Source organism: Carassius gibelio, chromosome B6 (genome assembly GCF_023724105.1).
Source record: "Carassius gibelio isolate Cgi1373 ecotype wild population from Czech Republic chromosome B6, carGib1.2-hapl.c, whole genome shotgun sequence".
In the NCBI taxonomy this organism is placed as follows: Eukaryota; Metazoa; Chordata; class Actinopteri; order Cypriniformes; family Cyprinidae; genus Carassius; species Carassius gibelio.
Window position 1 is genome coordinate 20,591,703 of NC_068401.1, and position 26,419 is coordinate 20,618,121.

Below are 26,419 nucleotides of genomic sequence, written 5' to 3' on the forward strand. Positions count from 1 at the left end.
TACCAAACCAATTAGCATCAACAAACAAATGATACTAGCTTTTATCAGAACTAACAACACATTTCTGAGCCTTTTTTTTTTATTTATTAATAGTTCACTGTTGTAGTTTATTATTTTAAAAACAATAATTTTGAACAGTATATCTATTGCTTTCTTGATCTTAAATCCTAATCAACTTTTGTCACATTTTGTTTAGGTTTCTTACTGAAAAGTGTTGCTATCTCCGGAGATGCAAAATGTGACATGCAAGTGAGTGACTTTGAATATTGTATAACTTGTATGTTAACAATAGAGAAGAAATGTAGTTAATATTTTAGTGTATAAATTTTTTCGAAAGGAACAGACCCCGCCAAGTGGAAGGAGTCAAGTGGTTAGGTGGTCTAAATTTAACCTTTGCAGCCCACCACTCCCGCAATGATGATAGCTGTGCTATGTTTAGTAGGATGGGTGGCAGCTGTGAAAGCATTTATTGGCTCTGAGCTGACAACGACACAGGCCCCAGTACCGTAAGACACATTCAGAGTTTGGTGGTGGTGTAAAAGAAGAGAGCTTAGTCACACTGAAAGGCACACATGAGAAGCACATGTATACAGAGACATATCAAGGAGTTCAAGCAACAAACCACACTAGTAGAAAGAATTGGAGATCAACCTGGGTGGATTAATGTTAGTATTTAGAGGACCAAAGCTACTGTCGTGTGGAATATTTTCTATGACCTGCAACTGTTCAGCGCTAATGATATGTTTTTTTTAAAACCATAACAAACAAAGAGGTCAAAGGTAATTTCTTAAAGAAGAAAAGCTGACATCGGGGTCAGTATTCTCTTAGAAGAGGGCCTGAAGATAAGCGTTTTGGCTGGTCCTAAATGCTGATCTGATACTGCTGTTGACACGTGAGTTTATGTTTGCGATGCTTAATTTTCATGATGATGTCTTCTTTTATGTAAATGGCATAATGACTAGGTAAATGTGATAACATTTCTGTTTCAAAAACCTCAGGTGCTCAGTTACAAATGTTAAAGTCGCAATCAAAATTACTTTTTTAAATGACTGTAACATTATTGTATCATAGTACAACATACACAAGTGCGCACTGGAAACTAAGTTTTACTATAAACGTACAGAGAATTTAGAAAATATAAGATATATACTACTGAATATATGTCTGAAAGACATTGACAAAGCCTTGACAGGAAGCAATAATTGACTTCGGCCCAGGTACAGTATGAACCTATGATAAAAATATGTGGTGACAGTTTAGAATACATTTGATTAGTGATCATGCAAACATCATATAATGCTTAACAGATCAGTAGTTCCACATTCAGATATTAATATTTATTAAACTTTCATGATATTCATAACCATCTGAAAATTAATAATTAATTAATAAAGAAACACCTACATTATGTATTAATGTTCAGTTAATTGCATTTATTATAAATTCATGTTAATGTATCTTTTATAAGCATATTTCAAATACTTTATATTTTTATTTACATTCAGTATGCTGTAATTTACACATCTTACTGTGGTTCTTTGGTCATGGATATTAGTTAAATTAACATTATATTGGCTCAAGTGTGCACTATTCACGCTATTATTAAGGCAAGATTCATATTACTTGACTGGATACTTCCGGAAAATTTACCAAGCATGATCAGATGAATATTTGCATGACCCAATTACTATTTATTCATTGGGTCTTTAACATGAACACAGTAATCTTTTATGTTGCTCTAACTGATATGGCAGTCATCTTTGACGTACTTTACATAGTAAAATCAAAGCCCGACAGGCCCAGGAGTGCAATTTGATCCAATGAAGATCACTCACCATTTACCTCAGCTCTCTTATTCAACGGATAATTTTCATATAGCTTCCCTGTTCATTCAATGACAAATATTGCTATTTGCATTCAAACACACATTTAGAAAAGGACTGAACAGAACACAGACCACAAGTTTGTTCTAAAATTAAAACTACATCTATGTTGACATAACATATTTTGGTGCAAGACACTAAAAACACTGAGATGTGATAAAGCAAGCAAAACGTGTAAATTGACCAACAATTCCAACAATTAAAAACATTTAATGTATGAATGTCATTTAAACAGTAAAAGTATTCTCTACAGACTTGGATAGAAAATAAGCCATATTATGAAATGTATTTGTATTTAATATAATATTTGATTACACAGAAAATCATGCTTAGTAAGGGTATGTTAAGATACTGCTATGATTACATACTGCTATCATAAATATCATACTAACAGTGATGGTATGTTGATGTAAAATCCCTGATATAGAAAAGTGATGAATCCTGATGCTATGAGTGTTTGTCAGAGTAGTACATCTGAACATGCTTTGTCTTGTGCAGCACATGGCCAACTCTCCCACATCTTTATTTGGAAAGACTATTTTAAATGCTTCCTCCTGATAAACAGCACCAGCTGTCTGGGCTCAAGTAGGGAATGGGGACTGGAGTTATCTTGACTGCTGTAAGAGGAATTCCTTTATGCAAGGAATGTTTCACTATTCAACATAAAGTTCACAATATACAATGTATTGTACCATTACAAAAAGTCACTGCAGTAGTTTAAATGTAGTACAGGTGTGGTAATTTTGACACAATTACTGCAGTATTGAAAAACATAATTCACCAGGACTTATATTATCATTAACATTGATAGCAGACCATTGACAGCAACTGATGGGGTGACACTGGAATCAAGCCCTGACGTCAGTCATATCCATATGAATCATGAATTTGCAATCAGTGTAAATTGTATAAACCTGAAGTAAATTGTTTAATGGAGGACAAAATAATTTGGAAACTTTGAAATTAGAATTTTGTTTTATAAATTAATATATATACAGGTGCATCTCTATAAATTAGAATGTCATGGGAAAAGTTAATTTATTTCAGTAATTCAACTCAAATTGTGAAATTCGTGTATTAAATAAATTCAATGCACACAGACGGAAGTAGTTTATGTCTGGTTCTTTTAACCTCTTAACTGTCACTCACGTTTTTGAAGATAGACTTGAATGTGCATAATACAAACCTACATTTGTATAATTCTTGACTGAAAACATGTTGTAACATGATATTGATGTACCATTTACATGGTAATGCAATGTCTGATTTTAAAATGGGTATAAAGTATGGGTTTAAAACCCAGTTTTCAGTCGATATATAACTTCTGACGATTTCTAAAATGTGATAGAGAAAAAGGCAACGAGGAAGTCTTTTTTTAAACAAAGGTCAAAACTCCTGTTATAATTTTGATTTGATAATTGAATGATTTTTGAGGGTGAACTCTTGTCATAAATAAATCTTAATCTATTACTTTTCCTACATAATTTTCAACAAAAAACATTGGTAAAATATATATTCAGGAGTCTTAGACCTTTAAAAGGAATCACGTAAGATTCCTTTAAAGGGATACAGCTAAGAAACTAGCACTGTTTATTACCAAGTCTTGCCTGTCACAAAGGAGGGGCTCTCGTGGCACTCTGATAGAGCAGCTGGTAAATGGAATGGCCCGGGAGCAGAGCAATTGGAGGATGGAACGTACAGATGAAGCCTCGGCCACGCCTGTACCATGGCGTCCAGCCCCAATGGAGCTGGATGATTCAGAGGAAGCCAGAGGGGATAGTGCGATGCTCTCTCGAGCCGCAAAACCCATCCACCCAAATCTGGCCAACTTTCCCAACTCTGCTTCAACACCTTGGTGCGAAGGCGCCATTCCCGAGCCTCAGCCCCTGCCTCAGCAGGATGCCTGCTCTCACAGTGCATCTCAAAACAGTATGTAGTACTGGAGCGCTCCGATGAAAAAAACAAGAATTCAGTCTCCCGCTGAGAGGAGGAATCCGAGCTCCAAGCAGCATGCTTATAGGCGACCCTTTCAGAAAAGGGGAGCGCTGCTAACTACCACGAGAATTGCCCACACAGCCCCCCATGTTGAAGGGCGGTGCTTGAGGTGTATAACAAATACACACTGGTTGAATGAAGCCCAAGGAACCTCGGGGCTAATCATCTTAAGAAAGGGAACGAAGCGGAGCGCGTAACCCTTACCATACAGGATTCCAGAAAGTGCACAGTGCCTTGCGTGCACACTTACCACTTATGTGGATTTCAGACAGTGCGCAAAGCGTTAACGTGCACACTGACCACCATGTGGTTTTGAGAAAGTACACAGGCTTAGTGTGTGTACTGAAAGGTTACCTGACAAGCACTGTATGTGGGAGCTCACCTTCAGAGAGACCTGAGAAGCCTACTATCTGATCACCACAATATGTGGGAGTTCACCTACAGAGAGGCCTAGAGAGGCCTACTACCTGTTACCAGATAACCACCTCAGTGGAAGGTAATATGGAACTCGACTCCAGGGAGGCCTGTTTTTTTAGTGGAAATTCACAGTATGTGGGAGCTAAATCTCCAGGGAGGCCTGGTGAGGCCTACTACCTGACAACCACAGTATGTGGGAGCTCACCATCAGAGAGGCCTGATGAAGCCTACTACCTGATAACCACAATATGTGGGAGTCCAAACAGCCCCTCGTATTGAGGGAAGTGATGCTTGGGGTGTATAACAAATACACACTGGTTGAATGAAGCCCATGGACCCCAGGGCTAACATCTTCAGAAAGGGAACGAAGCAGAGCGCGTAACCCCTACCGTACAGGATTTTAGAAAGTGCGCCGAGACTTGCGTGCATACTTACCACTTACGTGGATTTGAGACGCGCAAAGTGTTCATGTGCACACTGACTACCATGTGGTTTTGAGAAAGTACACAGGCTTAGCATGTGTACAGAAAGGTTCCTAAGCATCGCTTAGGCACTGGCCGGACATCCATGAAATTCCCTGCAGTGCTTTGCCAGTTCTGACGATCAGCCAGGCTCCTTGGGAGGGTGTGTGGGACGAGCAACCGCAGAGCGCTTGCTTCCCACACGCGGGACTCGCTCCGCGGTGGGTGTCGCGCCCGGGGGGGGGGGGGGGGGGGGCAACCCACGCGGCACGGCCGCCTGCCTAAAGCCTGTGATCATGGCCAGAGCACGAGGCTGGAACTGAGCACTGTAAAGGAAACTTAGTAGACATATAAACACCAGCAACATAACACCCATAAGCAGAAAGGGTTACATACTCACCCACCCTCCTGTACTGGAGTCCCGCTTTACGGGGCGCCCCCTTTTGGTCCGGACCGTCAGTAAGGTGGTCACTATGAAAATAGGGCCAACCAAAACATAACAGGTCCAGAATAGGAGACTGTTATGTGAGAAATTTTCCACCTAACCCCGATCAGGTGGAGCGCTGGTGGCAACAGGGGAATTAAACAGGGGAGAAATAAAACGGAAGTTAAAAACATCCAAAAGGAAGTGACTAACTCCTAGGTATCGCTCCGATTCGGACGAGAATGCTGCCTCATCTGAATCACATCCCTCAGACCCTGCTTACCTCTTCGTGACCAGCTTCTTCGCCACTCTCAAATATCTCCTGCTCTTTCTGGGTAGAACCCAGCAGAGCACTAACTTCAGTGTCAGAATGGGTTAATGACAACGCATCTTCCTCCCGAAATTCGCTCTCGTTTGCCGCCGGAGAATGTGAGAGGAAAAGTGCCTCTCTACACTCCTCAGCAAAATCCACCTGTGATCCCTCGACAGGGAACTAATATGTGTGTTCGACTTCATGCAGCACTGTAATTTAAGATGTTAGAAACACACGGCATTGTTGTCATGTGGTGAATTTGGCCAATTGGGGAACAGCTGTGTCATCATCAGTGCTCCTGCAGTTGTTCTAAAAAATCAGCTCCAACTGAGTCAGATAGCTGCTCTCGAAAAGCTATCATGGTATCATATCATACTTCGATGCCAGATGGGACACTGAAGTGGCGTCGGCGCCGGTTCAAGTCGGACAAAATTTCTAACCAGCATGCACTGCTTCAAGTAAGCCACCGATTGGTCTACGCAATGCCGCATGAAGTTGAACGCACCTGAAGCTTCGATTTCACAGGTCACGTGTCAGCCTCATTTCAAGCAATGCTTCGAAGCGCTATTGTGTCAAAAACTTGAAACATGCGTGTGTCAATCTAATCATCCCTAATGGAAGGTTGTAATATTTTTTTGGACTGGATTAGGAAAGAGAAATTTGTTACAGTTGTGAAAGTTCTTGCACAGGTTTTTTTTTTTTTTTTTTTTTTTTACCAAAATTGTATGTATTTTTTCTTTTTATACTTTACGTCTCATCATAACCATCTTAACAATTTGTATTTAGTGATTAATTTAGCTGCAAGTTTCCAAATGAGAGAGGTAGAGAGAGAAAAGAACACACTAGTTGAACAGGAATGTTAATGTCAGATTGAAAACTTTTTTTTTTTTTTTTTCAGAGCTTGGTATGTGCCACATATATTTGTGCCATTCCTAATTCCAGCAATAACACAAAATAAGTGATTACAAGACAACACAAAATATGGATGTATTTGGAGGTGCTCCACGTGTGCTTGGTTACCCGCGTCCAGTTCTGGTGAAATGTGGAGCAGATGCTGTTCTTAAATGTCAGATTGGTGGAGATCCCCAACCAGATGTAATCTGGGAGCGGAAAAACAAGTCTATTCTTCCTGAGGGGCGTTACCGTATTACTCAAGATGGCAAGGTATACAACCTTTACATCTCTGGGGTGACAATGGAAGATGCTGGTCAGTATATTTGCAGAGCTAAAAACAACATTGGGGAAACATATGCAGCTGCCACCCTTAAAGTGGAAGAAGAACCCCAAGAACTCCAGCAAACACAACCAGCCCCACCACCACCACCACAACAAAATGAAGTAAAAGTGATTCCACCAGAACAAGAAATCAAGATTATTAATCAACACCAGGATGGGGTGGTGCAAAAAGCAGACCCATTCCAAGATAACAAGCCTCGTTTTCTGATCAAACCTCTTTCTCTAAGAGTTGACCGTGGAGAAGATGCTGCATTCTCCTGCAAGCTGTCAGGTGAGCCTTTACCGCAAGTGGTTTGGGAGAAAGATGGTAAACAGTTGAATGAGATCTATGAAAGTTCCCACTACCATGTAGGCCAGCAAGATGGTGGCTGGTTCCAGTTGAAAATTTTCAGAACAAGAGCCCCAGATGGAGGTGTTTACATGTGCAAAGCAGTCAACAAGTATGGAGAAGCAATGACTGGAGCTGTGCTCCTGGTAGAGCCCATTCCAGAACAAAGAGAAGGAAGCAAGACAAATGGCTACACCAATGGCCATTACTCACCACACCAATCGAGGGCCAAACACTCCAAAGAGCCACACTTAAATGTGTCGAAGGCTAAGAAGTTCACAGTCACAGAAGGCAAACATGCCAAATTCCGTTGCTATGTCACAGGAAAGCCTAAACCAGAGATTGTATGGAAGAAAGATGGAGAGAATATTGTGCCAGGTCGACGATTTTTAATTTTTGAAGACAGAGAGGGGTATTACACCTTGAAAGTAATGTATTGTAAGCAACAGGATACAGGACTCTACATATGTGCGGCCTCAAACGCACTTGGAAACACTCTGAGTGCTGTGCAACTGTCAGTTAAAGGTAACTCCATTTTTAATTGACAGTTTTTTTATTTATTATTACTAACATATCTGTACCAAACAACTAACAAATCTCTAGGTTCTCTGACAGTTCAACCCCTAAGCAAAACATTCTTACTTCTTCTTTAAAAATCTTAAACCTAAAATATGTCTAAAATCATTGTTTTGGTTGTTTTGTGAGTTTTCATATCACCATTATCTCCCATTATGAGTTAGTATATGTTGCTGTGTGCTTAAGACTTAAGACTAAGGTTAGCAGGTGATTAAAATATGTGACTATGGCATATTAATAACACTGATATACCAAGTTCTAACTAATTATGTCTTTTGTGTGTTTATATTCCCAATATAAGTTAATAAAACATTGGTTGTATTGTTTCTGTAATGAATTCTTTACTCTTTATGACCTTAATATAACAGTGACTGACTGACTTTGTGGGTATATATTTAGTTGTAAAGTCATGCACTGAGCAATGTATTTGTCGAATACTGAGCAATGGTCAATGCATGATGAAAGGTGAGAAAAGCCACAGAGCTCAGCATTCCTGAGTGACAGCATCACTGCAATCTTATCAGCAATGTAATGAGGCATAGCTTACGCTTTGTAGTGTGCAGTTAAGCCTCTAGGCTTATGCTCTCTTCTAGTAACTGCATGACCACAACCTTTTTTTTTGTCTTCTTTTTTTTTTTAACCACTGTCCTTGGCCTGCCACATCCCAGTTTAGGTATTGTATAGCCTAATTTTAAATTGCTTAGTGCATCGATATATGCATAGTGTATTTAGGTATTTAACGCATTGTGGTTTCACAGTGCATTTGCAGTGTGACGTGTTTTGATCACTTAGCAAATTGCAATTATTATAAAAATGAAAGCATTTCTTACGACTTTTTCTGTTTATAGGGCCTCCCGTCCGATTTAAGCGGGCTCTCCTAGATGCAGAGGTCAGGGAGAGGGATGTTGCTGTTCTGGAATGTGAGGTTCCGGAAGAGTCCATTTCCACAGCATGGTACCTGGAGGATCAGAGGCTGCAGCCAGGAAATAAGTATAACATGGAACAGAAGGGAACACGGAGAAGACTAACCATACAAAATGTTGGGGCAGATGATGATGGAGTTTACCTGTGTGAAATGCCTGATGGTGGAAAGACTATTGCAGAATTGGCAGTTAAAGGTACAGTACAGAGAGAATTTTTCTTAGGTTATTGAAGTTCACGTTAATGCTTTCAGCAAATTAAGTTCAACCCTGTTATTTTTGCTTCAAGATAAGTGTGAGAAGCATTAAAGAGTTTGTGTTGCAGTTTGAAATACAAAGATCTGGCTAATTTATTTAACATATTTTTCTGGTAGGAACAATTGTGAAGAAACTTCCACGGAGGTTGGAGGTGATGGAAGGAGAGAATGCAGCATTCTTTGTGGAGGTAGAACAAGATGATATGGAAATCTGCTGGTTTAAAGATGGACTGCAGTTGCAAGAAACACATCAAACCATTATCAAGTCTTTTGGAAAAACCCACATCCTGGTTTTTGTCAATACATCATATCAAGACTCAGGCACAATCACCTTTATGGCAGGCAGATCAACAACAAGCTCCAAACTCAGAGTCAAAAGTGAGAAAATACACACATGGCTTTGTGATGCACAAGTTATTTTATTATTTAAAAAGGGGGAAAAAAGAGAGATTTATTTCTACTAAATCTTTTTGAAAATAGCATATTTAATGTGTGGAATTTAATATTTAGTTATTTTGTGTTTTCATTTGTTTTCATTTAGCTGCTCGACACTGCCCACCCATCTGTCCTGTGAGTGTCCAAATGAACACTGACTGTTTAAATAGTGCCGTCCTTTCCTGGTCAGCATCACCTAACTTGCAAAACTCTACTAAGTCAGTGTATGTGCTAGAGCGTCAGGAAGTGGGCTCTCAGGAGTGGCAGCGATGTCTGACAACAGAGACAGCCACTTCTGCTGAGGTCCTGGGTGACAGTGTGCCATGCGAGGGTGATTACCGTTTCCGTATCTGCTGTGTTAATAAATATGGCAGAAGTGGACATGTGGAGTTTCCCAAAGTAGTACATCTAGGTAAGAATAACATTTTTACAAACTTTGTCAAAAATTACTTGCATTTTAAACACATCACTCAAAAGAAACCTATAAAAACAAGGCAGAGATGTAAGTGTTGGCAGGAGCTACTTTCCAAAAAGACCCTTCAGGTTTGACTATAACATAAATGTCTCCAGTGCTATAAATGTCTCCGGCTTGGCACTTTAACTGTACAGGATGTAATTTTAAACTTTCCATTTGCATGTATTCATTTAGCACTTACTTTTATCCAAAGAGACTTAGGGTACAAGTGAGGAACATCATGAGCAATTTGTCATAAGAGCCTACAATTTTCATAGTATAGAATGACAAAAAAGTTTTTTTTTTAATTTTTTTTTACATGTACATACTGTTTCAATAACATGATATAATGTTCGATTTTATTATCTGCAGCCCCAGGTCCAAAGATCAAAACCCCTCTAAAGAATGCTGTGGTGGCTGAGGGGAAGGATGCTGTGTTCTCCATTGAGCTCTCTGCTAACTTGATTGGCACATGGTTCCTGAATAGCCAGCAACTGCAGGATAGTGGACGCTTCTCCATCACTCAGTTTAAAAACCAACACACTCTAAGGATTCAGCAAGTTCCTAATGTGTACGATGGAGCTGAAATCACCTTCATTGCCACTGGCGTACGAGATTCAGCGAGCCTACAGATTAAAGGTCCGTATTTACATGGGTGATTCAGATTTTTTTTGTGTCACCATGTCTGACTAAATATGAAATAAAAGGATGAAATGATTTGAGCTGAACTGCATATGTCATCAGATATCTGTAATTTAACAGAAAGTTAAAGATTTGGTATTTTGATTGAACTTTATATGGGAGAATAAAATAAAAAACCTGACACATATGCATCTACAAATTCGTTACGATAAGATTAATATGCATTTAGAAAATGGATAGGGTGAATTTTCATGTGATGCTAATTTGAAATCTGTGTATTGCTCGGATTGATGCGCTCATGTTTCTAAGTAATACTTAATTGCATTACTTTCAAGATTTAGGACATTGACAGTCTCACAGAGAATTCTCTATGTCCTGTTTTGCAGCATCTGAGGATAAATTCTTACCAATGTCAGAGATGGACACTAAGAAGACCACTGAGGTGGGAAATCCCATTGTGCTATACTGTGAGGTGTCCCATCCCACAGCCAACGTTCAGTGGTTCAAAGATGGACAGGAGCTAAATATAGAGGAAGGTCTGAATATCCAATCAGATGGTAACATGAGGAGGATCGTCATTCAGTCAGCAGAGTACTTTCATTCTGGAGTCTACACCTGCAAATCAAACAATGACATTATCACATTTAATGTAAATGTTGAAGGTAAAATCTATATGCAATATTTATTCCTAGTACAACATTACAATCGTAAATGGTAAACCTGACCATAACATTAAATATAATAAAAGAATTCACCAAGACATAGTTGTGCCCTTAATTTAATTGTTTATTTCCACATGCTGTGTGCATTGTTTAGTGCTAGATTCACTGAAGGAATTATGTAAATCATTATTATAAATGGGTCATCATTAACAGGGATGCATGCATGTGTGATGTGAATTTGAAAATACTGAATATTCTGTGCCAGATATCGTGTGTATTATATTTTATGGTTAAATGGTTAATTTAAATTATAAAAATTATCTTCTTTTTCCATCAGCCCCACCTGTGTCATTTAAAGAGATTACACCAGACGAGAGGCAGAAAAGCGCTATGGAACTGGACCCTGTGGTCCTGACGTGTGAACTCTCCCGACCAGATGAACCTGTCTACTGGTTTAAAGATGGAATTGCGGTTCTTCAGTCAGACAACATCACCATTCAGTCTGAAGGCACAATGAAAAGACTTATAATCCGTTCAGCGGCACTGCCAGATGCTGGGACGTATACTTGCCAAGCAGGCGACCAAACCATGTCGTTTTCTGTCAACATTAAAGGTAACAGTCGAAATCCTGGATCTCTTAAACTATTAGAATCATATTGCATATGAAGAATATTTTTAATATGTTTATATTCCATTTCCTTACAATCTAATTTGAGTCAAAGAACACTGAGATAAAAAAATAAAAAAATAAAATCTAACTGACGATGCTGATTGACTTACATCTAGAACCTCCGATTATAATTGTGGACCCAAAAGATGACATCCACATGGAGCGTTATGTCTCTGAGGAGGTTGTACTGAACTGTGAGCTCTCTCGATCAAATGGAGAAGCTCACTGGTTTAAAGATGGCCTAAAGCTCCAGGAAAGTGAGAATGTCAGACTCGGTACTGAAGGCCCATACAGGAGAGTAACCATTCTCTGCGCTTCCAAACGTGATTCTGGAGAGTATGTATGCGACACAGGCGGTGACTCAATATTTTTTCAGCTCATCATTATGGGTAAGTATTAAATTATATGTTTCTCAGTGTTTGTTATTCATTTAATATACAGCTGGAATAACCTTGTCAAAACCAGCAGCATGTATTTTTTTCATGTTTTGTCAACCTTCATGCACCTCTTCTAAACCCAGAGGCCCCAGTCCGCATTGTGTACCCCAGAGAGTCAGAGGTCAATGTGTGTATACTGAGCTCTGAGAAGCTGGTCCTGAGCTGTGAGATCTCCAAAGCAGATGCAGAAGTCTGCTGGTTTTGTGATGGAATGGAGGTAGAAGAGAACGATAACCTGAAATTAGAGGATGACGGGATTTACCGCAGGCTGGTGATTCCCTGTGCTACCATTGATGATTCTGCAGAATATGTATGCGAAACTGCTGATGACTCTGTCACATTTTGGGTGAAAGTAGAAGGTAATTTTGTGTAGTTTGTGTGTACCAGGGTCAGAAATTAGCCAGGACTTTGGGAAGAGACATTTATTTCCCTTATCTAACATTTGAGTATTTCATAATATTCTATGTTTAGACTTTAGACTTATAGAGGTTTAATATTGGGGGCTTCATTTTCTTTATAAGTATTGCTTTTTTGTGAAATTCTTTCCACATTTCCACAGAGCCCCCTGTTAAACTTTCTTGTTCCAAGGAGATATGCAGCATTACAGAGAGTTTTGCTGGTGAGCCTGTTGTCCTAGAACTTGAAGTTTCCCGTGACAATGCAGAGGTGTTCTGGATGAAAGATGGAGTGAAGGTGGAAGAGAGCAGCAACATCACAATTACGGAGAATGGCCTCATTCGCAAGCTTACTATCCATTTTCCAACTTTGAAGGATTCTGGAATATATACCTGCAATGCCATAGATGACACAATTGATTTTAAAGTTAAAATTACTGGTATGATGGTAAACCATTATTTCTATCTTAATTTTTTAAAGTTATTAGTCCTTTTTTTTCTGACGGTTATTATTATTTATCTTTATCTCTTCCAGAGGCACCAGTAAAAATCCTGAATAAAGATCAGATCAAGAGTGAGCACAAGGTTGCTTTACATGATGACGTTGTACTGGAGTGTGAGCTCTCCACTGCCAATGGTGTAGTCAATTGGTATAAAAATGGTAGCCCTATTGAGGAGAATGAACGCTTCTGTTTTGAGGAGGAAGGTGCCTTCAGAACGCTGGTCATTCTCTGTGCAGAGCTGCAGGACTCTGGAGAATATATTCTTGATGCTAAAGATGATCTGATTTCATTTCATGTTGTAGTAAAAGGTAAAAGTGTCTTTTGGTTGTGTTGATGTTAACCATGATCCCAAAAGCAAACAAAAGTCATAATAACATACTTTTTATTAATTCAGAGCCATCAGTGAAGATCGTTGGCAACTCTGGTGATCCTGAATATCAGGAAATGGTGACAGGAGATGATCTCATCTTGGCTTGTGAGGTTTCCCGAGCAAATGCACCAGTTACATGGCTATTTAATGATAAGCCATTGGTCCCTGATGAGCGCACACATATTGAAAGCAGTGGAACACTCCGAAAACTGACTTTATCCAACATCCTCCTTTCTGACTCTGGGAAATATATGTGTGATGCTGTTGATGACCAAATGATAACCACTGTTAGAGTTCAAGGTACTGTATTTATTTTCCTTTTCTTAATATAATAATTGTATTTAAGAACATGGGGCTTATGAAATATATTTTATCTGATTTATGAAGAATTGTAGTTTCAGTCAATTACTTTACACTCATTATTTATTCTATTCTTCTATTACTATTTAAAAATACATTTGATACACAATACTATTCTTCAGCATGTTTTAAAATTACATTCATGTAATTATTATTATAACTGATGTAATTACTTTTTAAATTTTTTAACTTCCCTATCTGTAGGTCACTACGAGTTATGTCGACCGACAAATGGGGTCTCACTTGGGAGGCCAATCATCTCTGATTTTAAGAGAAAACGCCAATGAAATTGGCAAGTGGATTAACACACCTGAGCCACTCCCCGTGCCAGCGGGTATAAATAGGGCGACAGGTGCATCCACTCATTAGATTTTTGCTTCGGAGCCGAGTAGTCGATGAAGAAGATCACTACAAAGCCATTCATCTTTGTTTTTGTTGAACTGTTCCTGGTCGGTGTGACGGCGCGTTACAGCGGTGTCCCTGCGAGACGGCGATTCCCCTGGGCGCTTCGGCTAAAAGAGACAGTTCTAAAAGAGCAAATCACGGACGATTCGCGTCTTTTTCAAGATGCCGTTTCGTCCGTGTCCTTCTGGATGCGGTCGTTTCCTGTCTTCGGTTGACGGTCACGAGCGTTGTCTGCAGTGTCTGGGCGTCCAACACGCTGAGGCTGCGCTCGTGGATGATTCATGCGTCTACTGTGGGCGTATGAACATGGCAGCGCTGCGATCGCGTCTCTCACTCCTCAAGGGGAGTGCAGCAGACCCCTCTGTCGCCACCCGTCCCGGTCTCTCTGGCTCGAGCAGAGGGCCGCCGGCTGGCGCTCTGGGAGATCTGAGGATCACAGTGAGAGCTTCTCCGCCGGGCCACGCCCCACGGACCTCTCACTCCTCACGCAGCGACTGTCCCGTGCAGCTGCCGATTGATTCTGCTGGGCCGTCTCACAGCGGTCCCAGCGTGTCTTTCGGTGCGCCGCCCGAAGACCAGATGTCGATTGCTGCATCGGGGGATGGGTTATCGACCTCTGAGGATGAAGGTTCGGCGGGGCTGCCCCCCTCGGGTGTTGTCGCTGCTGCCGAATCGGACTTGGAGTTGTCGGCCATGCTTGCCCGGGCAGCCGTGAGTATCGGACTGGAGGTGACTACACCGCCCAGTCCCGAGCCCTCACGGCTGGATGATTGGTTTCTCGGCGCGGGACGCGGCTCACAACATCGTTCTGCTCCAGTGCCTTTCTTCCCGGAGGTGCATGAAGAGGTGACGAAGTCGTGGACGGCCCCTTTCACGGCCAGAAGCCGCTCTTCTCCCTCTTCCATCCTCACCACCCTCGATGGCGGGGCAGCCAGGGGGTACGTAGAGGTTCCCCAGGTGGAGAGGGTGGTTGCGGTGCACTTGTGCCCACAAAACGCCGCCACTTGGAGGAATCGTCCGCACCTCCCGTCCAAGGCCTGTAAGCTGACGGCCGCACTCGCTGCCAAGGCCTACAGTGCTGCGGGCCAAGCTGCCTCTGCCCTGCATGCCATGGCTATCCTGCAGGTACACCAAGCCAAGGCACTCAAAGCCATGCACGAGGGTGGTACCGACCCGGGGTTGATGCAGGAGCTGCGCACGGCGACTGACTTCGCCTTACGGGCAACGAAGGTCACGGCGCGGTCCCTCGGGAAGGCGATGTCCACGCTGGTGGTCCAGGAGCGGCATCTCTGGCTGAACCTGGCTGAGATGAGGGACATGGACAAAGCGCGCTTTCTCGACGCCCCCATCTCCCAGGCAGGCCTGTTCGGCGACACTGTCGAGGACTTTGCCCAGCAGTTCTTGGCGGTACAGAAGCAGACTGAGGCCATCCAGCACATCCTGCCCCGACGTGTCTCTCCGGCTGCCACCGTTCCGTCGCGGGTAGCGCCTCAGCCTGCTCGTCGCCGTGGGCGCCCCCCTGCGTCCTCTACGCCAGCTCCGCCCCGTGCTGAGAGTTCTTCGAGGCCGGCGCGTCGAGCCCCGCGCAGGAGAGCGGCGCCCCCCGTGTCACTCCCGGCTGCGAAGTCCTCCAAGAAGTCGACCAAGCGGCCCTGACACGGGCAACTCGGAGATGCGGAGAACTGCTCTTCAGGAGATGGCGAAGACAGCGCCACTCCTTCCCCCGGAGGAGGGCCGGGCGGAGAATCTTCAGTTTCTGTTTTGTTCTGTTCCGCCACTGGCCGGACGGCCAGTGGTACCCACATTTTCAATAAAAGAGCAAATTCTCCTTCCTCCGAGTTGCAAGGCTCGTGGCTTGACAATGAGCGACGCACAGCTTCCTCACTCTCACCCACGATGCCCCCTTTCGCCAGCGGCCAAGAGGTCGCGGTTCGGAGACGCAACGCCTCTCCACGCGTCTCTGGCCAGTTCCTCCGGGAACACGAGGAGTGTGGTTGCGATGACCCAGGACGCAGTGCCTTCTGGGCCTTCCGGCACGACTCCCCATCGCTGCACCACTGCGGGTATGTCGACTGTCCCTTTGGTGCCACTTGTACAGTATCTGGGAGCGTGGCTTGCGCTGCCCAACCCGTCACGCTGGCTCATCCGGACGGTTCGACTCGGCTATGCGATTCAATTCGCCCGGCGACCCCCCAAGTTCAATGGCGTGCTCGAGACTTCGATGGCAGTCCAGGACGCCCCTGTCTTGCGCGAGGAGATTGCTGTCCTCCTGGCGAAGGATGCAATCGAGCCGGTCCCTCCAGCCGAGATGAGGACGGGGTTTTACAGCCCTTACTTCATCGTGCCCAAGAAGAGCGGTGGCCTTCGACCTATCCTGGTCTTGAATCGGGCCCTACACAAGCTCCCGTTCAGGATGCTGATGCAGAAACGCATTATCAAATGCGTCCAGCCCCAGGACTGGTTTGCAGCGATCGATCTGAAAGACGCGTACTTTCATGTCTCTATCCTCCCTCGTCACAGACCGTTCCTGCGCTTTGCTTTCGAGGGTCAGGCATGGCAGTACAAGGTCCTCCCCTTCGGGCTCTCCCTGTCCCCCCGTGTCTTCACGAAGGTCGCGGAGGGCGCCCTTGCCCCACTTTGGGAAGTGGGCATCAGGATCCTCAACTATCTCGACGACTGGCTCATTATGGCCCGGTCCCGAGAAGAGTTGTGCGATCACAGGGACTTCGTGCTTCGGCACCTCAGTCAGTTGGGGCTTCAGGTCAACCGAGAGAAGAGCAAGCTCTCCCCTGTGCAGAGAATCTCTTATCTCGGTATGGAGTTAGACTCGGTGAGTATGACGGCACGTCTCACCAGCGAGCGTGCCCACTCAGTGCTGAACTGCCTGAGTACCTTCAGAGGCAGGACAGTGGTACCGCTGAAACACTTTCAGAGGCTCCTGGGGCATATGGCATCCGCAGCCGCAGTCACACCGCTCGGGTTGCTTCATATGAGACCACTTCAGCACTGGTTACACTCCCGAGTCCCGAGATGGGCATGGCGCCGCGGTACACATCGTGTCACCATCACACTGATGTGTCGCCGCCTATTCAGTCCTTGGTCGGACCTTGCCTTTCTACGGGCCGGCGTGCCCTTAGAACAAGTGTCCTGGCACGTTGTTGTCACAACAGATGGATGCCTCCAACTCGGGCTGGGGCGCGACATGCAACGGGCAGGCAGCCTCAGGGTCCTGGACAGGACCTCGACTGCTTTGGCACATCAACTGCCTGGAGTTGCTGGCAGTGCATCTAGCTTTGCGACGGTTTCGTCCGCTAGTGCTGGACAAGCACGTGTTGGTCCGCACGGACAACACTGCGGCTGTTTCGTACATCAACCGACAAGGCGGGTTACGATCACGTCGCATGTCTCAACTCGCCCGTCATCTCCTCCTCTGGAGTCAGACGTGGCTCAAGTCGCTGCGCGCTGTCCACATCCCGGGGGAGCTCAATCGTGCAGCCGACGCGCTCTCACGACAGCTCACTTTCCCCGGGGAATGGCGACTCCATCCCCAGACGGTCCAGCTGATCTGGAGTCGATTCGGGGAAGCCCAGGTGGACCTGTTTGCTTCCCACGAGTCCTCCCACTGCCAGCTGTACTATTCCCTGTCCCAGGCCCCCCTGGGCACAGATGCACTGGCACACAGCTGGCCTCGGGCTTTACGCAAGTATGCGTTTCCCCCAGTGAGCCTGCTCGCACAGACACTGTGCAAGGTCAGGGAGGACGAGGAACAGGTCCTGTTGGTTGCGCCTTACTGGCCCACCCGGACCTGGTTTTCGGAACTCATGCTCCTCGTGACAGCCCCTCCCTGGCGCATCCCCCTGAGGAGAGACCTTCTCTCTCAGGGGCTTGGCACCATTTGGCACCCGCGTCCAGATCTCTGGAACCTCCACGTGTGGCTTCTAGACGGGACGCGGCAGACCTAAGTGATCTGCCCCCAGCGGTGGTAGACACTATCACTCAGGCTAGAGCCCCTTCTACGAGGCAGGCCTATGCTCTGAAGTGGACTGTCACCCTCCACCCTGAAGGTGTATGTGGCTGCCATTGCAGCACATCACGATGCAGTGGACGGCCGGTCCCTGGGGAGGCATGACCTGATCGTTAGGTTCCTGAGGGGTGCCAGAAGGTTACATCCTCCTAGGACACCCCTGATTCCCTCCTGGGACCTCTCTATTGTCCTGGCGGGACTTCAGAGGGGTCCCTTTGAGCCGCTGGATTCGGTTGAGCTGAAGTTCCTGTCTCTCAAGACAGCGCTCCTGATCGCGCTCACTTCCATCAAGAGGGTCGGGGACCTCCAAGCATTTTCGGTAAGTGAAGATTGCCTTGTGTTCGGGCCGGCCTACTCTCACGTTGTCCTGAGACCCCGGCCTGGATACGTGCCCAAGGTTCCCACCACTCCCTTCCGAGACCAGGTGGTGAACCTGCAAGCGCTGCCCCTGGAGGAGGCAGATCCAGCCTTGTCGTTGCTGTGTCCCGTAAGAGCGCTTCGCATATACGTGGACCGCACCCAGAGCTTCAGAAGCTCTGAGCAGCTCCTGGTCTGCTTTGGAGGTCAGCAGAAGGGGAAGGCTGTCTCTAAGCAGAGGTTGGCCCACTGGATAGTGGACGCCATCGCCTTGGCTTACCATTCCCAAGGTGAGTCGTGCCCCCTGGGGGTGAGGGCCCACTCCACACGGAGTGTGGCCTCCTCCTATGCGTTGGCGCACGGCGCCTCTCTGGCAGACGTTTGTCTAGCTGCGGGCGGGGCGACACCTAACACCTTTGCGAGGTTTTACAACCTCCGTGTAGAGCCAGTTTCCTCCCGTGTGTTGGGTAACAGGTAATTGGCGGGAAGGGCTGGCTGGGTGTCTCGCTTGCTGCGCCATTCCCCCTAACACGGGGATGTGAGCGCCTTCTTCTCCCAGTAGAGTTCCCCGGTTGGCGTACCCTGGTCGAGCATCCTCCAGCACCCTCGGCGTCAGACTTGGCGGAGCAGTCTGTCGCCAGGCCCAGTACTGGCGTTAGCATGCCCGGAGCCGGTCAGCCCCTGTACTGGGCTAGGTGTCCATATGGCTGGGTTCCCTACGGGTAATCCCATATGTGTATTCTTCCACGGTAAGGTTTCCCTCTTGGCAAACCCGTGTCTTCCCTTGACAGATCGCTCTGTCAGTCTCTTCTGGCAGCCGTTCCATCCCTACTCCAAGGTAGGACCTGCCTCAGAGACCCTTTCCATATGTAGTACTGCCCCCTGGGTCAGTCCATATCGGTATATCCACATGTCACCTCCCTACGGGTAGGATGTGGTCTCCGTAGTGACCTTCCTAAAGGCTCGCTTCCCCATTGTCTTGCCAGCTGAAAGAACAAATAGGGAAGATTTGAAGCAATCTTTCACTGAAGGTTGGAATCCCTTCCATTTTCCTTTGTGGGCGGAACAGCAGCATGGCCTTCTCCAGCAGCGATGTACTCACCCTTTGGCCCCTTCGGTACCAAGGTCAGTGAATTTGCGCTGGGGCTTTGGGAAGGTTACGACCTTAAGTGTAGCTTTTGTGGCACGCCAAGGCTTGTCAACAATTGCAGCGCCTCAGGGTTGTGACGAGGTTCAGGTTATGGCGTTTTCCATAGGACCCCATTTGTCGGTCGACATAACTCGTAGTGACCGACAGATAGGGAACGTCTCGGTTACGTACGTAACCCTCGTTCCCTGATGGAGGGAACGGAGACGTTATGTCCCCATGCCACAACCTTGAACCATTCGCTGTTGCCGGGACACGTTCTCGGCTCCTCAGCGTAAAACCTAATGAGTGGATGCACCTGTCGCCCTATTTATACCCGCTGGCACGGGGAGTGGCTCAGGTGTGTTAATCCACTTGCCAATTTCATTGGCGTTTTCTCTTAAAATCAGAGATGATTGGCCTCCCAAGTGAGACCCCATTTGTCGGTCGACATAACGTCTCCGTTCCCTCCATCAGGGAACGAGGGTTACGTACGTAACCGAGACGTTTGTCCACCTAATTAAAATCAAGTGGTGTGATCAATGCAGTCATGTGGCCTAACTGCCTTGTAGAAATATCGAAGAGAAAAATAAAATAATATTTATATTTACATTTATTTTCAAGGCATTGTTAATTGGGACTGTTAATTGTCATGTGGTCTGATTCCCTAAAAATTGAATAATATTTATGAATTCTTAATTCATGATATATATAAAAATTACTTTCTACCTTGAAGAATATATATTTAAATATGTTTTTGAAAATTATGACTAAGAGACACTATTACTTGAATGATGGTTACACCACATGACATTTCAATAATTAAAATAAATAATTTATAGAAAATGGCTTTCATTTCTTAGCATGTGTTTTAAACTAGACTGTTTTTTTCTTAGTCGTGGACACTCTTCGTGTTATTGGCCCATTTACCTGAAAAACATAATGAAACCTTAAATGTCCTATGTGTTGTATTAATCTCCAGAGCCTCCTGTTGAGTTTCTCAACAAAGAAGATCCGAACTTGGTCACTGGTTATGAAGCAGAGGCTGTCACTTTTACTGCCATGGTTTCCAGACCCAATGCTATAGTGCGATGGCTTAAAGACTGGACTCCAGTCAGTGATGAACGTTTCCACATAGCCAGCCTGGGCCTGACTCGCACTTTCACCATCAACCCATTAAAGAAACTTGATAGTGGAGAGTATACATGTGATGCAAACACAGATGATATGCACTTCAGTCTTCTGGTGAAAGGTTGGCAACTGGAATAAAATGTTTGCTTGTGACAGAGAAAAGTAACATTAGCATTGGAACTCATTCAACAGAAAATTATAACCATGTATCCTGTGTGTGTTACAGACATGCGTATTAAATTTGTGAAGCCACTGGCTGACACAGTGGCCCATAAAGATGGTATGATAACACTTTGCTGTGAGCTATGCAAGGCCAAATCAGATGTCCAGTGGAAGAAGGATGGAGTGGAGATCATTCCCAGTCGTCGCTTCTCTATCCGTGCCAACGGGACAGAGAGGAGTCTCACAATTCATCGTCTCACCAAAGAAGATGCTGGAGAGTATTCTTGTGAGTCCAAAGATGACTGCACCAGTGCCAGATTAAGGGTAGAATGTAAGTGTGAAAAATTTGAAGATAAAACACACACACACACACACACACACACAGTGTCAATACAATTCACTTGCTTTGCATTTGCAGTGCCCCGTGTGGTGGAATTCCTCACAGAGCTTCACAATACCACAGTCATGGAGGGTGAGGACGCTACCTTTAAGTGTGTGGTCTCCCCCGATGATGTTCAGTTGATCTGGCTCATGGATGGAGAACCCATCACACCCAGTGATCGATTCCATATTGAACAGAACAGCCTCTGCCATACTCTAACAATCCGGAAGGTCCAGCTTTTGGATTCCTCTCGGATCACTGCAGAGGCTGAGGGAATCATTTCTAAAGCCAGTCTCAAAGTCCAGGGTAAGTTAATAAATGATCGTTTGAATGATTAGTTCAAACAAAAACAAAGCTAGTCATTGAACACAAAAAGAAAAAAAAAATCAAAGTGATGTTACATACAGCCAAGTATGGTGACCCATACTCAGAATTCATGCTCTGCATTTAACCCATCCAAAGTGCACACACACACAGCAGTGAACACACACACACACTCGGAGCAGTGGGCAGCCATTTATGCTGCAGCACACAGGAACCAGTTGGGGATTCGGTGCCTTGCTCAAGGGCACCTCAGTCATGGTATTGAAGGTGGAGAGAGCACTGTACAATTCCTGCTAGCCCGAGACTCAAATTCACAACCATGGGATTGCAAGTCCAAATTTTTAACCATTAGGCCACGACTTCCTTCTTCTTCCAAAATTAGATATTTTGCTGAATGTCCAAGCTGTCTTTTTAAAGATAACAAAAATGAACTGTGATTCACACTGGCTATGCTCCACTTAAAAACAAAACATAATAAAACTATAGCAGTAATCTGTATTTTTACACTGTATTACTATTACTTTTTTTTTTTATGTTCATTATACAGAAAACACACACAATGATCAAGACCGGCATTATTTCTAAAATAAAACATTAATATGTAACTTGTTTTGCAAATTCATGGCTTTGTAACACTAAACTTTGACATTTACATACAGAGGCACAGGTGTTGTTCACAAAGAGAATGGAGGCAGTGATGGCTGAAGAGTTTGGAGAGGCTGTATTAGAGACGGAAGTGAGTCTGGAGTCTGGAGAAGTGCAGTGGATGAGACAGGGGGTTGTGATCCAGCCAGGACTCAGACATAAACTCGCCCAGAATGGCTGCAAACGCATCTTGACCATCACTAACCTCAGCCTGTCTGATCGAGGCACTTACCGCTGTGAGACTCTTCATGACCGAACACAGGTCAAACTCAATGTGGAGCGTAAGTGGCTAAGAGCATTTTCAAATATTTTGGCACTTTAGCCTTAAGTATTTATAATGCTGCTGAAACAATATACAATATGTTGGTGATATAAAATAAAATTAACCTAAGAACTTGGCAGTCATTTCAATAGGACCATCAGCTATTTTGGGTGGCCTAACAGATAATTTTTTTATTTAGTTTACGATTTACTAAATAAGCTCTGTTACAATTTAAAGCGAGGAAGATTGTCATACGCAAGGGGCTGATGGACATTGAGACGTTTGAAAGAGAGACTGCATCCTTCGAGGTGGAACTTTCTCATGGTGATGTGGAGGGTATATGGCAAAAAGATGGTCTGCGTGTCAAACCCAATAACAACTGGCGTGTTAGTTGCAATGGACGAGTACATGGTCTCACCCTCTCCAACCTGACATTAGAGGATACTGGTAGCATTGTCTTCTCTGCAGAAGGTCTGAGAACTACTGCCAGACTGGTAGTCAAAGGTGGGTATATATAAGTAATACTAAAAAATTAAAACTAATAGTATATTTCCAAGTTTAGGGGCTCTTAATATTTTTTTTACATAACTGGCAAAAATAACAAGCATTTTGCATTACATTTTAGAAACACCAGTAACAATCATTAAGAAGCTGTCTGATGTCAGATTTGAGGAGGAATCTGCAGTCATTTTGGAGTGTGAGTTGTCTAGGTCAAATGTGGATGTCAAATGGCTAAAGGTACCCCTAAATTTAAAATAAAAAAGGCACAGTACCTGTCTAAATAGGTTTTCATTCTTTCTCACTGAGCTGTATTCTCTCTATGGATCAATTGGCAGAATGGGTTGGAGCTGAAATCCAGTAAGACTTTGAGGATCTATTCCATGGGACGTAAACGCTGTCTACAGATCTTGGAATGCAGCATTGGTGACTCAGGCCTTTATACTTGTGAAATAGGTGATCTCAGCACTTCCTGTAAACTTGAGGTCTATGGTAAGCTTTTTCACTTCATTCTGTATTTATTTCCAAGCTTGTTGCTTATTGGAAACATTGAGAAAATGCACACTAGTGGTAAAATTCCCCTGTTGTTTTAGAGCGGATTTTATTTGAGACCAGACAATTTCTACTCAAAATTCAATAGAGTAGAGGCACACTGCACACTGCTTACTTAGCACACATTTACGAAGCTTATCTGGACTTTAAACTTGGCGTAAAACCAAAACTGGCTATATGTACAGTATTTTCTTACTGTTCAAATTTTTATTTTTTTATTTTGGTGAATGACCAATTTTGGAAAAGTCACAAAGCAACACACGTTTCTGTACCAAAAAAATTCATTATATCTTTGCTAAAAGTTTATAACATTTTCTCCACATTGTGCTCAGAACATGAATTAGAGATCATAACTGGTTTGGAGGATCTTTGGATTAAGGAGGACCAGAATGCTGTCTTTATGTGTGAGCTGTCTATGGAAGATATGCCTGGGGAATGGTACAAAAATGGCAGCAGGGTACGCCCCACTAGCACCGTCAGGACTCGTACAGAGGGTGAGGATAAACTTCTGTGGATAAACTACAACTAATCTTGTTTTGAAGTGTTTCTGTGTAAAATATCAGACTTTGAAATCATACTTGAAAAAGAAATGAGTATTTTTTCTTTAATCTTTTAAACAGGCACAAAACACTTCTTGCTTATATGCAATGTAAAGCCAGAAGATTCTGGAGAAATTAAGTTTGTTTCTAAACAAGTGGAGTCAATTGCTTCTCTTGAGGTTGAAGGTATTGTACAAAAGGTGTACTTTAACTGAATATGATTCTTCCTTCATAGTAAATAAAAAGATAATTGAATTTAACCAAAAATCATTTGTCCATATCTATTTTTACAGAGCTTCCTGTAAGCATTGTCCGTCCCCTTAGGGATCGTACAGCTCTGGAAAAACATCGAGTCATTCTAGAATGCACTGTGTCGACCACAAATTGTGATGTCACTTGGTACAAAGAGGATCAAGAGTTGGAATCCACAGATCACCTGGAAATAATACAAGAAGGCTGTTATCATAAACTTGTCATCCACCAGGTGGCGCTGGAGGATGAGGGAACATACAGCATTGAGGTTGGGGAGCACACATCCACAGCCAAGCTGATGGTGGAAGGTGAGTATCTTGTGAATTCAGCTGGTGACTATATACAGTATATCAATGCCTCCATATACTAATAGAATAGGACAAATTATTAAGTCAATATTATGAAACACACAGCATTTATATTCATAGTTTAAGTTTTTTTTTTTTTCTCTTTAACTTCACAGCCCAGTCTATCCAAGTGGTAAAGGATATAGAGGATGTGGAAGTGAGAGCTCCTGAAATGGCTTGCTTCCAGTGTGAAGTGTCTGTGACCCTCATCAAGCCTCCCATCTGGACTCTGAACGGAGAGACCCTGCAGTCAGGGCCCAATGTCCGAATAGAGAACCAAGGGACTGTGCACAAACTGACATTCAAAAAAACCAGCTCTGACATGAGTGGTACAGTCAGGTTTACCACAGGGAAAGCCAAGACTAGTGCCAAATTGACAGTGCTCTAAAAATGATCACATATATGAGGACAGTATAGAAGAGGGGAATACTTTATATATATATATATATATATATATATATATATATATATATATATATATATATATATATATATATATATATATATATGTGAAGAACGTCATTATTTAAACCTGATGGTTGTCAGTATGAGATATCCAGTTGGAAAAGAACGCAGTAGCAAGCAAGTGTCATTGTAAACTCAAGATAGGCATCGGAAGTGATATAAGGATGCACAGTGTTTTTATTTTGGGGGTCAATACCACCATAGAGTGCCTTTCATCTTCACAATACTCAAAACATTTGGTTTTAATTTCCCATTCACTTTATGTCATGTCAGAAACAGTATAAACATATTAGCTGAGCTCCCACACATTTTTTTTTTGTTGATAATTATGGATCATTATTCGAAGCATAAACCAGAAGATATGTCCACCCTTTCATGGACATATATATTAATGTTAAATATGTTCTGATTCCAAAATTAAGATACAAATTATATATTCTGAAATGTATGATATCCCTTTCCTAAATATGGTTATTTGTTTGCTTTCAAATTTTAATTTCAAAATTTTTATGTAAACCATGCGTTTTTAAAGAAACTCATACAATTCACACATATTTTTTTCTAAGGAAATTTAATGAGCAATACATGGGGCAAAGCAAAATAACACGCACTCTCTTACACAAAAATAAAAATCTAGAAAATATAACTAAAGTAATGTTTTTGTTATGAATATAAAAGCTTTGCCTGAAATAACATACCATTTGATAGACATTTTTATGCTAAGTTACCATGGCAAATGAGTTACTTATGTACAGGACACCAAAAGGCACCCTACGGTAATATTGACCCTTTTATTTATTTTGCAGTACTACCATTAAATTAATGCAATACAACCCACTCATGAATGATGATAAAGTAGATAAAAGTGTATTGTGTTATGTGGATGGGACACTTTTTATAGTATTTATAATCTTTAATGTAATGTTTGTTTAGAATTTTCTAAATTTTGTTAAATGAAAGTCCGCAATAATATCAAAGCTTTTATGTAATATAATCCCATTTTCAGGGTAATGGTGATATTGTAGCTGTAAACATGATGTCCCTTTGAAAAATAAATAAATAAATAAATAAAAGAAGTCATAAGATGCCCATCTGTCAAAAAGATTTGTCCATTTTGTGTCTTTAATTTTCAATTTAATGTAGAATTCTGCTGAAAGAATCATTACTTAGTAAGTAGAAATACTCTCACAAGAATCAAAAACACATAAAT

General features: G+C 43.2%; 1 protein-coding gene across 1 annotated transcript; it reads left to right on the forward strand.

Annotated features, from left to right (window-relative positions):
* Positions 1–539: 539 nt before the first annotated feature.
* On the forward strand, positions 540–26,311 carry obsl1a (obscurin like cytoskeletal adaptor 1a). The gene is made up of 24 exons (XM_052559352.1): positions 540–892; positions 6,392–7,582; positions 8,482–8,751; positions 8,928–9,188; positions 9,352–9,657; positions 10,072–10,338; positions 10,728–11,003; positions 11,341–11,616; positions 11,790–12,062; positions 12,194–12,469; positions 12,670–12,945; positions 13,041–13,316; positions 13,403–13,678; positions 20,633–20,902; positions 21,008–21,274; positions 21,362–21,631; positions 22,309–22,575; positions 22,794–23,060; positions 23,182–23,294; positions 23,393–23,546; positions 23,939–24,100; positions 24,227–24,331; positions 24,439–24,705; positions 24,861–26,311. The coding sequence occupies exons 2-24, from the start codon at positions 6,475–6,477 to the stop codon at positions 25,130–25,132; spliced, it is 6,555 nt and encodes a 2,184-aa protein (XP_052415312.1). The 5' UTR covers positions 540–892; positions 6,392–6,474; the 3' UTR covers positions 25,133–26,311.
* The last annotated feature ends 108 nt before the right edge of the window (positions 26,312–26,419 follow it).

What these genes read in the sequence shown, in the direction of transcription:
- obsl1a (XM_052559352.1), top strand. Translation starts at nt 6,475, where the DNA reads ATGGATGTATTTGGAGGTGCTCCACGTGTGCTTGGTTACCCGCGTCCA. An exon ending in GTTTTCTGTCAACATTAAAG is followed by an intron (nt 11,617 to 11,789) that starts GTAACAGTCGAA and finishes ACTTACATCTAG; the next exon opens with AACCTCCGATTATAATTGTG. An exon ending in ATTTCATGTTGTAGTAAAAG is followed by an intron (nt 13,317 to 13,402) that starts GTAAAAGTGTCT and finishes TTATTAATTCAG; the next exon opens with AGCCATCAGTGAAGATCGTT.